The sequence below is a fragment of the Rattus norvegicus genome, chromosome 9 (genome assembly GCF_021556685.1).
Source record: "Rattus norvegicus strain SHRSP/BbbUtx chromosome 9, alternate assembly SHRSP_T2T, whole genome shotgun sequence".
Taxonomy (NCBI): domain Eukaryota; kingdom Metazoa; phylum Chordata; class Mammalia; order Rodentia; family Muridae; genus Rattus; species Rattus norvegicus.
The window spans coordinates 13,082,501-13,098,075 of record NC_141542.1 but is presented as its reverse complement, the minus strand read 5'-3'; the positions used below and the strand labels follow the sequence as shown (position 1 = coordinate 13,098,075).

Genomic DNA, 15,575 nt, shown 5'->3' with positions numbered 1-15,575 from the left:
GGATTGAAACAGAACATGAACACAAGGAGATAAGAGAATGAGGAGAGAGTATAGGTATCATGGGTCATCATCTTCCATGTATATGTAGGTGGAGGAGTTGAGCTCTGTGGTACTGAGAACCGTCTTCAATGGGTATATTTTCAGTTTTGAATGAGTGAGGTTATTAAGTATATAAAACAAGCCAGAGAAAATGAACAAATAGAAAGCAGCAGGCAAATGGAAGGGTGGGGAGAGAGAGAGAGAGAGAGAGAGAGAGAGAGAGAGAGAGAGAGAGAGAGAGAGAAAGAGAGAGGGGGGGAGGGAGGGAGGGAGGGAGGGAGGGAGGGAGGGAGAGAGAGAGAGAGAGAGAGAGAGAGAGAGAGAGAGAGAGAGAGAGAGAGAGAGAGATAACAAACAACAAATCAGGTCCTCAAGCAGAAATTGCCTGGACAAGCCCTCTTGAATCTGACACTTGTTGTTCCCAGCACAGAGATTCTCAGGCAGAGCATAGAGTGTCCCTGGGCAAGGCTTCCAGGTCAAGGAACAAATCACAGTAGAAAGATAATATTACAAAGGGAGGACTCACAAACATCTAGCAAAAACTACTGATGAATCTCCATTGGGATAGCCAGTCAATTTACTCATAAAATACCCAGGCTGATCAGAATATTCCTCCAAGTAAAGGACAGGTAGGAAAGAGATAACATCAGGAGATCCTGTGCTCACACCATTTTCAAGAAACTGAGGAAGTTTAAGCATCAGCTGGAGTTTCACACTGAGGTTTCTCTCTATGGCTAAGGTTTCCAAGAGCTGATCTTCTAGTATCTCTTTCCCAATGGGCTAAACAAAGTAACACCTTTACAAAAGAGTTCACCTTCCAGATGTTCTCAGTAACTAGTTTTTTACTTGGGCTATATTGCTCTTCTCTTCCCTCCTTGTCACAGAGTTCATGGAGTAGTCTCTCCCCAGATAAGGGATCTTGGAGTACACTTAGAAAAATATATTTGGTGTTGAAGTGCGTATGGAGTAACCCAACTTCTGAAGCCAGCTTCTCGGTGAATTCAAACAACAGAAGGAAATTTACCAATATAGTAGGTGGTAAAAAAGACTGTAGGCAACTTCTGGGTAGTCTTGTGTCATCTGTCAAAGGTTTAAAAGATTAATTCCCTATTCTTACCCTGGACTATAAGCTCTTACAAATCAGCATAAGATGACCCCAGTACAAGAAACACCAGTATATCTAACAGAAATACACATGATCTTATCTGAAGAGTCATCTCAGCTCAGATCCCCAGATTACTACTGTGATCATGATCATACATTACAACATACATACATACATACATACATACATACATACATACATACATACATACAACATACATAAGGAAAGAGACCTTCATGAGGGTGTCTGCTAAAGAACAGTTCAAGTTGGCTCCTAAAAACTTCTGACAAACCTGTTATATGCAAAAATAAGAAAATGTTAATGCGGATGCTCCCAAACCCCGTGGGAGAGAGACTTCACCGCCTGGACAGGTAGGCACTCCTGAGACTTCAGAGCAGAAGAGACCACCAACATTGCCCAACCCTGCCCACATCCCTGGCCCAAGAGGAAACTGTATATGACCTCTGGGTTCCCTTGGATAAGGGCACAGCAGCAGCGGGTCAAGTGCGTCTGAGACACCCGCAGAACCTGAAGGGACCGACCAGATAAACAGTTCTCTACACCCAAATCCTGTGGGAGGGAGAGCTAAACTTTCAGAGAGGCAGACAAGCCTGGGAAACCAGAAGAGACTGCACTCTGCACACATTACTGATTCCAGAGGAAAACACCAAACGCCATCTGGAACCCTGGTGCACGGAAGCTCCTGGAAAGGGCAGCACAGAGCTTCCTAGTTGCTACCCCCACAAAGAGCTCGTAGGCAGCACCCCACAAGCAAACTTGAGCCTCAGCACCACAGGTAAGACAAACCTTCCTACTCCAAGCGACCTGCCTAGTGAACTCAGGACACAGGCCCACAGGAAGAGCTAAAGACCTGTAGATAGGAAAAACTACACGCCCGAAAGCAGAACACTCTGTTCCCATAACTGACTGAAAGAAAACAGGAAAACAGGTCTACAACACCCCTGAAACACAGGATTATAGGACAGTCTAGCCACTGTCAGAAATAGCAGAACAAAGTAACACCAGAGATAATCTGATGGTGAGAGGCAAGCGCACGAACCCAAGGAACAGAAACCAAGACTACATGGCATCATCGGAGCCCAATTCTTCCACCAAAGCAAACACTGAATATCCAAACACGCCAGAAAAGCAAGATCTAGTTTCAAAATCATATTTGATCATGACGCTGGAGGACTTCAAGAAAGATGTGAAGAACTCCCTTAGAGAAACACAGGAAAACATAAATAAACAAGTAGAAGCCTACAGAGAGGAATCACAAAAATCCCTGAAAGAATTCCAGGAAAACACAATCAAACAGTTGAAGGAATTAAAAATGGAAATAGAAGCAATCAAGAAAGAACACATGTAAACAACCCCGGATATAGGAAACCAAAAGAAGAGACAAGGAGCTGTAGATACAAGCTTCACCAACAGAATACAAGAGATGGAAGAGAGAATCTCAGGAGCAGAAGATTCTATAGAAATCATTGACTCAACTGTCAAAGATAATGTAAAGCAGAAAAAGCTACTGGTCCAAAACATACAGGAAATCCAGGACTCAATGAGAAGATCAAACCTAAGGATAATAGTTGTAGAAGAGAGTGAAGACTCCCAACTTAAAGGACCAGTAAATATCTTCAACAAAATCATAGAAGAAAACTTCCCTAACCTAAAGAAGGAGATACCCATAAGCATACAAGAAGCCCACAGAACTCCAAATAGATTGGACCAGAAAAGAAACTCCTCCCGTCACATAATAGTCAAAACACCAAACGCACAAAATAAAGAAAGAATATTAAAAGCAGTAAGGGAAAAAGGTCAAGTAACATATAAAGGCAGACCTATCAGAATCACACCAGACTTTTCTCCAGAAACTATGAAAGCCTGAAGATCCTGGACAGATGTCATACAGACCCTAAGAGAACACAAATGGCAGCCCAGGTTACTGTATCCAGCAAAACATAGATGGAGAAACCAAGATATTCCATGACAAAACCAAATTTAAACAATATCTTTCTACAAATCCAGCACTAAAAATGATAATTAATGGTAAAACCCAACATAAGGAGGCAAGCTACACCCTAGAAGAAGCAAGAAACTAATCACCTTGGCAACAAAACAAAGAGAAGAAAAAGCACACAAACATAACCTCATATCCAAATATGAATATAACAGGAAGCAATAATCACTATTCCTTAATATCTCTCAACATCAATGGACCCATCTCCCCAATAAAAAGACATAGATTAACAAACTGGATACGCAACAAGGTCCCTGCATTCTACTGCCTACAAGAAACACACCTCAGAGACAAAGACAGACACTACCTCAGAGTGAAAGGCTGGAAAACAACTTGCCGAGCAAATGGTCAGAAGAAGCACGCTGGAGTAGCCATTCTAATATCAAATAAAATCAATTTTCAACTAAAAGTCATCAAAAAAGATAAGGAAGGACACTTCATGTTCATCAAAGGAAAAATCCACTAAGATGAACTCCAATCCTAAATATCTATGCCCCAAATACAAGGGCACCTACATACGTAAAAGAAACCTTACTAAAGCTCAAAACACACATTGCACCTCACACAATAATAGTAGGAGATTTCAACACCCCACTCCCATCAATGGACAGATCATGCAAACAGAAATTAAACAGAGACAAAGACAGACTAAGATAAGTCACAAACCAAATGGACTTAACAGATATTTATAGAACATTCTATCCTAAAGGAAAAGTATATACCTTCTTCTCAGCTCCTCATGGTACTTTCTCCAAAATTGACCATATAATTGGTCAAAAAACGGGCCTCAACAGGTACAGAAAGATAGAAATCATCCCATGCGAGCTATCAGACCATCACGGCCTAAAGCTGGTATTCAATAACAAAAAGGGAAGAATGCCCACATATACGTGGAAATTGAACAATGCTCTACTCAACGATAACCTGGTCAAGGAAGAAATAAAGAAAGATATTAAAGACTTCTTAGAATTTAATGCAAATGAAGGTACAACATACCCAAACTTATGGGACACAATGAAAGCTGTGCTAAGAGGAAAACTCATACCTCTGAGTGCCTGCAGAAAGAAACAGGAAAGAGCATATGTCACCAGCTTGACATCACACCTAAAAGCTCTAGAACACAAAGAAGCAAATACACCCAGGAGAAGTAGAAAGCAGGAAATAATCAAACTCAGAGCTGAAATCAACCAAGTAGAAACAAAAAGGACCATAGAAAGGATCAACAGTACCGAAAGTTGGTTCTTTGAGAAAATCAACAAGATAGATAAACCCTTAGCCAGACTAACGAGAGGACACAGAGAGTGTGTCCAAATTAACAAAATCAGAAATGAAAAGGGAGACATAACTACAGATTCAGAGGAAATTCAAAAAATCATCAGATCTTACTATAAAAGCTTATATTCAACAAAACTTGAAAATCTGCAGGATATGGACAATTTCCTAGACAGATACCAGGTACCGAAGTTAAATCAGGAACAGATAAACCAGTTAAACAACCCCATAACTCCTAAGGAAATAGAAGCAGTCATTAAAGGTCTCCCAACCAAAAAGAGCCCAGATCCAGACGAGTTTAGTGCAGAATTCTATCATACCTTCATAGAAGACCTCGTACCAATATTATCCAAACTATTCCACAAAATTGAAACAGATGGAGCACTACCAAATTCCTTCTATGAAGCCACAATTACTCTTATACCTAAACCACACAAAGACCCAACAAAGAAAGAGAACTTCAGACCAATTTCCCTTATGAATATCGACGTAAAAATACTCAATAAAATTCTGGCAAACCGAATCCAAGAGCACATCAAAACAATCACCCATCATGATCAAGTCGGCTTCATCCCAGGCATGCAGGGATGGTTTAATATACAGAAAACTGATTTATTTCAGTTAATTTTATACCCAGCCACTATGCTGAAGTTGTCTATCAGCTTCAGTAGTTCTCTGGTGGAACTTTCAACCACCATGATTTTTTCAACGTGATCCATTATATAAACAAACTGAAAGAACAAAAGCACATGATCATTTCATTAGATGCTGAGAAAGCATTTGACAAAATTCCACACCCTTTCATGATAAAGGTCCTGGAAAGAATAGGAATTCAAGGCCCATACCTAAACATAGTAAAAGCCATATACAGCAAACCAGTTGCTAACATTAAACTAAATGGAGAGAAACTTGAAGCAGTCCCACTAAAATCAGGGACTAGACAAGGTTGCCCACTCTCTCCCTACTTATTCAATATAGTTCTTGAAGTTCTAGCCAGAGCTATTAGAAAACAAAAGGAGGTCAAGGGGATAGAGATCGGAAAAGAAGAAGTCAAAATATCACTATTTGCAGATGATATGATAGTATATTTAAGTGATCCCAAAAGTTCCACCAGAGAACTACTGAAGCTGATAGACAACTTCAGCATAGTGGCTGGGTATAAAATTAACTGAAATAAATCAGTAGCCTTCCTCTACACAAAAGAGAAACAAGCCGAGAAAGAAATTAGGGAAACGACACCCTTCATAATAGACCCAAATAATATAAAGTACCTCAGTGTGACTTTAAACAAGCAAGTAAAAGATCTGTACAATAAGAACTTCAAGAACCTGAAGAAAGAAATTGAAGAAGACCTCAGAAGATGGAAAGGTCTCCCATGCTCATGGATTGGCAGGACTAATATAGTAAAAATGGCCATTTTACCAAAAGCGATCTACAGATTCAATGCAATCCCCATCAAAATACCAATCCAATTCTTCAAAGAGTTAGACAGAACAATTTGCAAATTCATCTGGAATAAGAAAAAACCCAGGATAGCTAAAACTATCCTCAACAATAAAAGGACTTCAGGGGGAATCACTATCCCTGAACTCAAGCAGTATTACAGAGCAATAGTGATAAAAACTGCATGGTATTGGTACAGAGACAAACAGATAGACCAATGGAACAGAATTGAAGACCCAGAAATGAACCCACACACCTATGGGCACTTGATTTTTGATAAAGGAGCCAAAAGCAGCCAATGGAAAAAAGATAGCATTTTCAGCAAATGGTGCTGGTTCAACTGGAGGTCAACATGGAGAAGAATGCAGATCAATCAATGCTTATCACCCTGTACAAAGCTTAAGTCCAAGTGGATCAAGGACCTCCACATCAAACTAGATACACTCAAACTAATAGAAGAAAAACTAGGGAAGCATCTGGAACACATGGGCACTGGAAAAAATTTCCTGAACAAAACACCAGTGGCTTACGCTCTAAGATCAAGAATCGACAACTGGGATCTCATAAAACTGCAAAGCTTCTGTAAGGCAAAGGACACTGTGGTTAGGACAAAACGGCAACCAACAGATTGGGAAAAGATCTTTACCAATCCTACAACAGATAGAGGCCTTATATCCAAAATATACAAAGAACTCAAGAAGTTAGACCGCAGGGAGACAAATAACCCTATTAAAAAATGGGGTTCAGAGCTAAACAAAGAATTCACAGCTGAGGAACGCTGAATGGCTGAGAAACACCTAAAGAAATGTTCAACATCTTTAGTCATAAGGGAAATGCAAATCAAAACAACCCTGAGATTTCACCTCACACCAGTGAGAATGGCTAAGATCAAAACCTCAGGTGACAGCAAATGCTGGCAAGGATGGGGAGAAAGAGGAACACTCCTCCATTGTTGGTGGGATTGCAGACTGGTACAACCATTCTGGAAATCAGTATGGAGGTTCCTCGGAAAATTGGACATTGAACTGCCTGAGGATCCAGCTATACCTCTCTTGGGCATATACCCAAAAGATGCCGCAACAGATAAAAAAGACACGTGCTCCACTATTTTATAGCCTTATTTATAATAGCCAGAAGCTGGAAAGAACCCAGATGCCCTTCAACAGAGGAATGGATACAGAAAGTGTGGTACACCTACACAATGGAATATTACTCAGCTATCAAACACAATGACTTTATGAAATTCGTAGGCAAATGGTTGGAACTGGAAAATATCATCCTGAGTGAGATAACCCAATCACAGAAAAACACACATGGTATGCACTCATTGATAAGTGGCTATTAGCCCAAATGCTTGAATTACCCTAGATGCCTAGAACACTTGAAACTCAATACGGGTGATCAAAATGTGAAATCTTCACTCCTTCTTTGAAAGGGGAACAAGAATATCCTTGGCAGGGAATAGAGAAGCAAAGATTAAAACAGAACCAGAGGAACACCCATTCAGAGCCTGCCACACATGTGGCCCATACATATACAGCCACCCAATTAGACAAGATGGATGAAGCAAAGAAGTGCAGGCAGACAGGAGCTGGATGTAGATCTCCTCTGAGAGACACAGCCAGAATACAGCAAATACAGAGGCGAATGCCAGCAGCAAACCACTGAACTGAGAATAGGACCTTCATTGAAGAAATCAGAGAAAGAACTGGAAAGCTTGAAGGGTCTCGAGACACCATATGAACAACAATGCCAAGCAACCAGAGCATCCAGGGACTAAGCCACTACCTAAAGACTATACATGGACTGACCCTGTACTCTGACCAAATAGATAGCATTGAATACCCTAGTAAGATCATCAGTGTAAGGGGAAGCCCTGGATCCTGCTAAGACTGAACCCCCAGTGAACGTGATTACTGGAGGGAGGGCGGCAATGGTGGGAGGATGCGGAGGGGAACACCAATAAAGAAGGGGAGGGGGAGGGATTAGGGGGATGTTGGCCCGTAAACCGGGAAATGGAATAACACTCCAAATGGAAATAAGAAATACTCAAGTTAAAAAAGTAAATAAATAAATAAACAAACAAAAAAAGTGACAAAAAACGAAAATGTTAATGCTGTACCAAATAGATCATTGTATCAAATATGACATAAAGAAAGAAGATGTGACTTTAGGTTGAATCATCAAATAAAGCAATGGTGTTTTATAATTGCTTACACATATATGTATATATCATCATATATTATATACATTATATATTATATATACATATTTAACGATTTATATATACAACACAGAAAATTAAAAACCAGAACGAGCCTAACCCTCAGACTGTGTGCATCAGAATAGAGAAATGTATGGACTTGGAAAGGGATGAATGAGGGCTGAGGAAAGGTGAGAGTTATGCCATGTGGCTGGAAAGCACATCCCTGAAAAGGAAAGATGAAACTCCTAAAATGTCAGTCAATACTGAGGTGAAAGACAGCCTGAGTACAAAGTGCAAGAATTAAATTAAAAAATAAATAAATAATCTGACACTTTAGAAAATTCTTTCCATTGGTGCACAGCAGCATTTTGACTTGGAGAATACATGGGCAAGATAACAAAGTCTCCCAACAGGGTCCTTATTGAAATGCACCTAGTGTTTGCTTATTCTGTGTAGAAACACACAGATTTTAAAGTGATCATCATGGAAGAAAGTGTGTGCTCATATCAAGTAGGATCCACGGTGCTGCTCCACGCCAAAACAGCAGGTGGAGCAATTGCTTTCTCAGAAATCAGGCTGAGGTTTCTGGAAGGCTCAGTGGCTCTGTAGTTGATTCAGAGTATGTAGAGGAAGAGTTTGCCCCTGATAACAAAAGGGAAATCAAGAATTGAGATAAATTTTAATGAGTTAGGGCTGGGCTGGGAGTACCATAATTGGTGACATTGCTCTAGGCTGAGTCTCAGTGCCAGGGCAGGAGAGCTGAGCATTCCCCAAAAGGACTCACCCAGAGGGAGAACTAGGGAGTTCCAATATTTGTGTTCCTTTAACTCACCTCTCTTCTTCTCCAAAGTACCTTTATGTGGCTCGAAACGCCAAAGACTGCATGGTTTCCTACTACCACTTCTACAGAATGTGCCAGGTGCTCCCCAATCCAGGCACCTGGAATGAGTATTTTGAAACCTTCATCAATGGAAAAGGTAAATAAAAATGCATTGTCCCTCTGTGGTTTTACCCCGATTAGGCTGAGCTGAGAGAACAACCCCTGACAGTTGATCCCCCAGAGTTTCCTGTGCCTCCTATCCTGGCCTCTATTTGGGGATTCCCGACCTATAGACTTTCCTCAGCCTGTGTGACCCTGTCATAATATCAGGGTGCAAGTGATTGTGCATAATCAATATGAAGCCACTTTAATTCTCATATTAAAGAAAAGCCCCCAATACTGACAGAAACTACGTGACCTCAGAATCGAGCAGCTCAGTGATGCTGGGAAATATCTAATACAGAATTTTTCCTTCTCTGATGTACCTGAAGCCAGAAAAAAGAAAAAAAGAAAGAAAGAAAGAGAGAGAGAGAGACAGAGAGACAGAGACAGAGACAGAGAGTGAGACAGAGAGAGAGAGAGAAAGAAAGAAAGAAAGAAAGAAAGAAAGAAAGAAAGAGAGAGAGAAAGAGAGAGAGAAAGAGAGAGAGAAAGAAAAAGAAAAAAGGAAAGTCAAACTTTCCTGACTTGGAAGGTTTGTGTCCATGAAAACAATTCTTGTTTTTCACAGTAAGTTGGGGATCTTGGTTTGACCATGTGAAAGGATGGTGGGAAATTCGAGACAGATACCAGATTCTCTTCCTCTTCTATGAAGACATGAAGAGGGTAAGTAAATTACTTCTTCAGCATCAGGAACAGGGAAGCTGCTTTAGGAATGTGGTTCTGACAGAGATGTCTGGAAAAATGTGATAGTGTGAAAACTCTTTTCCAGTCCAACTAATGCTACCCTCACTCACAGGACCCAAAGCGTGAAATCCAGAAGGTAATGCAGTTCATGGGCAAGAATTTGGATGAAGAGGTCGTGGATAAAATAGTCCTGGAGACATCGTTTGAGAAAATGAAAGACAATCCTTTGACAAATTTTTCTACAATCCCCAAGACTATCATGGACCAGTCCATTTCCCCTTTCATGAGAAAAGGTCTGTGGGGCTTATTTATCTCTAATTCTGAGGCAGTCCCTCTCCAATCCACATATTGTGATTCTAAGAAAGCTAGAGATTTGTTCCTAGTGTACAAGAAGCTCTACAAAGCAAGTCTTACAGATAACTAAGACAGACTCCCCTTGGTGCACACCTCCTTGGGATCCCTGCCTGCGGTTAGACTCATCAGAGCTGACATCTAGTTTGATTCTGTCTCCAAATCATGACTCATGACACTTTCAGGACTTTCAGCATGTATTACTGAGACCCAGGCCCTTAATGCTTCCTAGATTTTGAAAGAAAAAAATCTGATTATCCCTGGTGATTCACTTTTAAGTGGGGAATGTTATTTTTTAAAGTTAGTATACTCAGTAACTTTCTAAAACTCAACAGTTCGATGATTTCACACAGATCCTCAGTAAACCCACTTTCCAAAAAGGTAGGTACAGAATGAAACCCATCCCACTGTCTCATTAACATCTGCACTTTTTTCCACTGCTATGCAACCAGGACTAGGTTTTATAAACAGCTGCAGAACTTTTTTTCTTTTACTTTCAGCACATGAGTTAATCCATTGCCCTTGCAGTATTCCCTCTTTCTCTCTTAGACTTTGGTAAGGTTTGAGAAGCACCCTTTTTCCCAGTCTATCCATGTCCACTCTTCTCTGCACTCACTTGTGTTTGCTTCTTTGCTTGCTTGCTTTGGCCATAAAAACACAACTAAGAATACCATGACAGAAACCTGTTCACTAACACAAACCGTGATTACCTTACATACTTTCGCTTACCAGAATATGAGCTATCCCTCCAGGAAAAGAAATACTGACCTCTACGCATGACTGTCTATACAGGACTCATGGATATCCTGTTATTCTTCCAAGTATTTCTCTTATTCTAGATATTGTGTCCATATTTTTATGATTAATGCTACAATGAACATTTCTTGTTCATCAAGTTGGATAATTTTCTTTAAGAATCACAAGTGTTACAGTGATTATCTCTCTAAAATTATTTAAAATAATAAAAATAGAATCTCGTTCCAATAACATAATCTACTAAAAACAATTCATAGAAATAAACGATGCAGTTCAATACATTCTTACAAACAAATAAAACTAAGTGATCAAAGTAAAAAGAATTCCATCAGCTTGGTTGATATCCTGCCATATCCTTTGCAGGCAATCTTTCCTTCAGAAGAAAATATTCCCATTTCTCACTGTAAGTTGGTTTTGTTTGTTCTTAGGTGGCATATACTTGGAGTGTCACAATATGTATTTTCTTATGCCCCAGATCTCTGGCCAGTATAACATCTTAAGATCTCCTTGTATGGCTATATGTCTACCATTCCTTCATTTTTATAATTGTTACTACCTAATATGTGTGTGTAGCACAGTAGAGCCAAGATTCTGGGTCACATTGAATTGATTGATTTTATTTAGATGCCAGAGCCCCTGCACAAAGACAACTAAACCCCCTTCTCATTAAGGAGAGGTAAAGTGGTGAGGAATTGAGCTCCTCTCAGGACAGCACCAATGTGGGTACTGCACACTCCAGTCAGGGATACAGTCTGTCAACCACACACTGATGCTTTTGTCTGGCCTTTGTCCTTTAGGAATTGTGGGTGATTGGAAAAACCACTTTACTGTGGCCCAGAATGAGAGGTTTGATGAAATCTATGAGCAAAAGTTGGATGGAACCTCTCTAAACTTCTGCACGGAACTCTGATCAAGATGAGAAGATAGACATCAAGGACAGGAGTCCGTCTGCAAGCCTCAATCCAGCCAAAGGAAGATCAGAAAGCAAACTGTAAATGCCAAGGACTGTGACACCGACTCTGTTATTACTGACATCACATTACAATTCACAAAATCATATTATGTCCAGTGTATACTTTCTCCACTATTCAGTACAAATCAGTAAGATGGCTTAATAAGCTAATAAATAAACAAACTTGAATAGTATAAATTTTATGATGACATCTTTCTAGGAGGTATAGCCTATATTCTAACTCTAAATAACTATCTTATGCACAAAAACACAAATATTAGAAATCATCTAAATGAATGTACAGAAATTCCTAATGTCTTTCTGCTCAATCGGTATTTTTCATGGTTACAGTGGGAAGACTCAGTTTGTAGACAACTTGTTGCAACATGCTCACTGGAACATTTTCTACCTGGTAGGAGGAAATTGAGGGAAGGACTTCAAGGAGATGTCAGAAATCCAAATCTTAATAAACAGAATCCTAGTTCTGGAGCATAAAAGAAACAGAAGAAAGGCATGAGGGTGACCTTTGGAAAGCACAAATTGTGTCTTGAAAAAAGCAGAATGGATGCTTGGTGTTCAACTTGCAGCCAGTTGAGTTTTGATCTCCTGTCATCTCTTCTGAGGAACAGCTTGTACTTTTGCCCACTTTAGCAGAGTCCATCTGCATTTGCTTGCCAGCATACTTCCTTCCACCTCCCACTCGCTCCATGTCTTGGGCATCCTTTTACTCCCAGTAACCAGGCAATATGGAGAACACAGCATGTTGCACGATGGCTCGGAAGACGGAAAGGCAAACACGTTTCGGGTCACAAATTCTCAGCACTTACCCTTTCACTTTAGTTGCAGATGTCAGCACTGCTAAGCTGAGATCAGCAGGAGCAGCCTGTGGTATGAGCAGGATATATATGTGAGTTCAGGGTACCTAGCATGAGCTAGAATGACATTTGCTTTCTATCACTCAAATGTACACTTTCTCCTAAATGTTGAGGACGTGGGCACAGCATGTGTTACTACCAGCAAGAGCTATGAGAAGGTGTAGTAGAAGTTAGTGGATGGAAGCTAAGAAACTGGAACATGGCCTAGAAGAAAATGAGTGCTCCTGGCCCTGGGTCTTCCTTTCCCTTGTTTCTTGGCCATGAAAAATTCAATAAAATGAGGTGGTTAGTTTTGCTTTGCCATTTACCCTCACCATGATATTCTGTCCATCTCTCCACAGAATGTAAATTCCAAACCCAAGAGCTAAAATAAAGCTTCTGTCTTTATAAGTTGCTTTCCCCAGATATTGTTATAATGAAAGAAAGCTCACTAATACATTCCCAATGATGTGGTTATAAAATACTAGAAAAGTCTGAAATTTTGTTGAACTTATAGACAATCGCTTGGTTACTGCCGAAATCTAACCATATGTGTATAGTTAATTAACAATGTCTATTATATTAAAAAATTATATCCTAATTGTATTGTAAATTTTTATTGTTTGCTTCTAAGTCTTGAAATTATTCAAAGTTTCTCTAGGTAGAGAGTCCCCTCTTACAATCCAAACTAAACTGAAGTCCCTACATCTGCCTCCTTTCAGGGTTAAGTTCATAAGAGCCCAGAGTCACTCTAGCCTATAAAAGGAATGACTCTGGTCTCCAACCATCTACTGGTTAACTGTAGATTTAAGGTAAACTTTGGAAACATAATAGTGTCGAACTTAAGCCTCTTTTGGCTTTATTTTTCTGGGAGTTTCCTTTGTATTCAGAAATTAAAATAGCAGAACTTGAAAGAGATAAATGGTAAAACATACTATGTTGGCTTTGTACACGATTGTATTCATAATTTACCCATTGGCAATTTTTAACTATTACTTTTAGAGAAAAGAATTAATCAAGTAAATGAAACATTACATCAGAAGAGTAGTTAAGTAACTGTTAGAACGTTTATAAACATTTTAGTTTTACTAGCATTGACTTATGATTATTTTACTAGCACATCTCTATATACACAAAATTCAATAAAAGAGTTTCAGTTACTCCATTTGTTTGCTATCAATCATTTATTTATTTCTGCTCATGATAAATACTGATAACAGACTGGGTGCAGGAAAATGGATAGTAAAAATGATTCAGTCCAGTTTAAGAATGAGCCAATTAATAAGCTCATGCAACCTTCCTCGGCAGACCTCTCTTACATCTGGTATCACTAAAACCTTGAGGTCTCCAATGCTTTTTGTACTTCATGGTTACAGCTTTACTCTTGGATTTTGGGGGTACTGTTGAGGATCAGGGATCCATCCCCTTCTGTGGCAGTCTCAGTTCAGACTGACACCTTTTAAACAAATGTGCATGTTCAGAAGTTGAAGTCTGCTATAGGTGGAGTTTTTCCTCAGTGTATGTTCATATCATCCCACAGCAGAGCAGGGGATTACAGGTAACAATCTCAGCCTCTTTTTCAGCATACACCTTAGCTGAAATTTTCACTTTGTCTTTTCCTAGTCAGTAATCTGCAGATTTTTTTCCAATCTGTCTATCCAACAGTTGCTCTTTTTCACCACAGATGTAGACAAGAGTTCAGAAGAAGCCACAGCATAGCCTAAATGCTCTCTTGTCTTGAAATTACCTGTGCCAACTAATTAGTTCCTAATTATTTGATTTAATTTTCAGTTTAAGTGCTCAATTCTTAGCATCCATTCGTGAATTCAAGTACACCTAAGTTCATAATAGAAGCATTTTTACAGCTTTACTCATATATTGACCCTTAAACACAGATAGTAGGAGACTTCAATACCCTACTCAGTTGACATGTCATACAGACAAAACTAAATAGAGAAATACCAGAGCTAACTGACATCGAAAACTAAATGGATCTGACAAATATTTACAGAACATTTCACCCAAATACAAAGTAATATACTTTCTTCTTTGCACATCATAGAACTTTCTCCAAAATTGATCACATACTTAGACGCAAAGTCTTCACATACAAGAAAGTTGAAATAACTCTCTACATTCTGTCTATCACAAGAGAAGCTGGATACCAACAATAGAAAAATGAAACAAAAAACTAAAAGACAGAAATCTTTACAAACTCATGGTAAAAGAACAGGTCACTACTGAATGAAAGCAAGTCAAGCTAGAAATTAAGAAAGAAATTAAACACTTTCTAGAATTGAATGAAAATGGTTACTCTACATGTTCACACTTAAAGGACACAATAAAGACAGTTCTCAGAGGAACTAAGTGCTTCACAGGGTTGTTAAGAGCTGCTATATTAGAAACTGTGAGCATACCTGAAAGCTATAGCATAAAAGAAAGAAATCACAACCAAAAGAAGGAGATGGCAAGAAATAATCAAAGTCAGGGCTGAAGTAAATAAATTTGGAACAAATACAAAGAATCAATGTAACAAAAGGTTGATTTTTTGACAAAATCAGCAAGATTGACAAACTCTTAGTCAAATTAAATAAAAGACAGAGAGAAAATATCCAAAGTACCATGATTAGAAATGAAAAGAGAGAGATAACAACAGAAACTGAGAAAATCCAGAGAATCATAAGGAAATATATTAAAAACTTGCACTCCACAATTTGGAAAATCTTTTAAAAAAAGAATTTTCTTTTTCTAAATTTCATTTATTTTATTGGATATTTTATGTGTTTAAATTTCAAATGTTATCCCCTTTCTCAGTACAACCCCTTTGCCATCACTCCTAATGCTCCCCTTCCCATCCACCCACTATGCTTCACTACACTGGCATTCCTCTACACTAGGAAATGAGCCTTCA

General features: G+C 39.2%; 1 protein-coding gene across 12 annotated transcripts in view; it reads left to right on the top strand.

Annotated features, from left to right (window-relative positions):
- Nucleotides 1-13,829, top strand: part of LOC148003323 (sulfotransferase 1C2A-like) — a 31,264-nt gene extending 17,435 nt beyond the window's left edge. For 11 of the 12 annotated variants that reach the window (XM_087568055.1, XM_087568060.1, XM_087568061.1 and 8 more), the window contains 4 exons: nucleotides 8,936-9,062; nucleotides 9,636-9,730; nucleotides 9,864-10,044; nucleotides 11,656-13,829. In XM_087568055.1, coding sequence (XP_087424181.1) covers nucleotides 8,936-9,062; nucleotides 9,636-9,730; nucleotides 9,864-10,044; nucleotides 11,656-11,768 — 516 coding nt within the window. In that variant the 3' untranslated portion in view covers nucleotides 11,769-13,829. Of the gene's footprint in view, nucleotides 1-923; nucleotides 1,071-8,935; nucleotides 9,063-9,635; nucleotides 9,731-9,863; nucleotides 10,045-11,655 lie in introns of all 12 variants that reach the window. The other variant, XM_087568066.1, reaches the window with a different exon arrangement.
- Nucleotides 13,830-15,575: the final 1,746 nt, after the last annotated feature.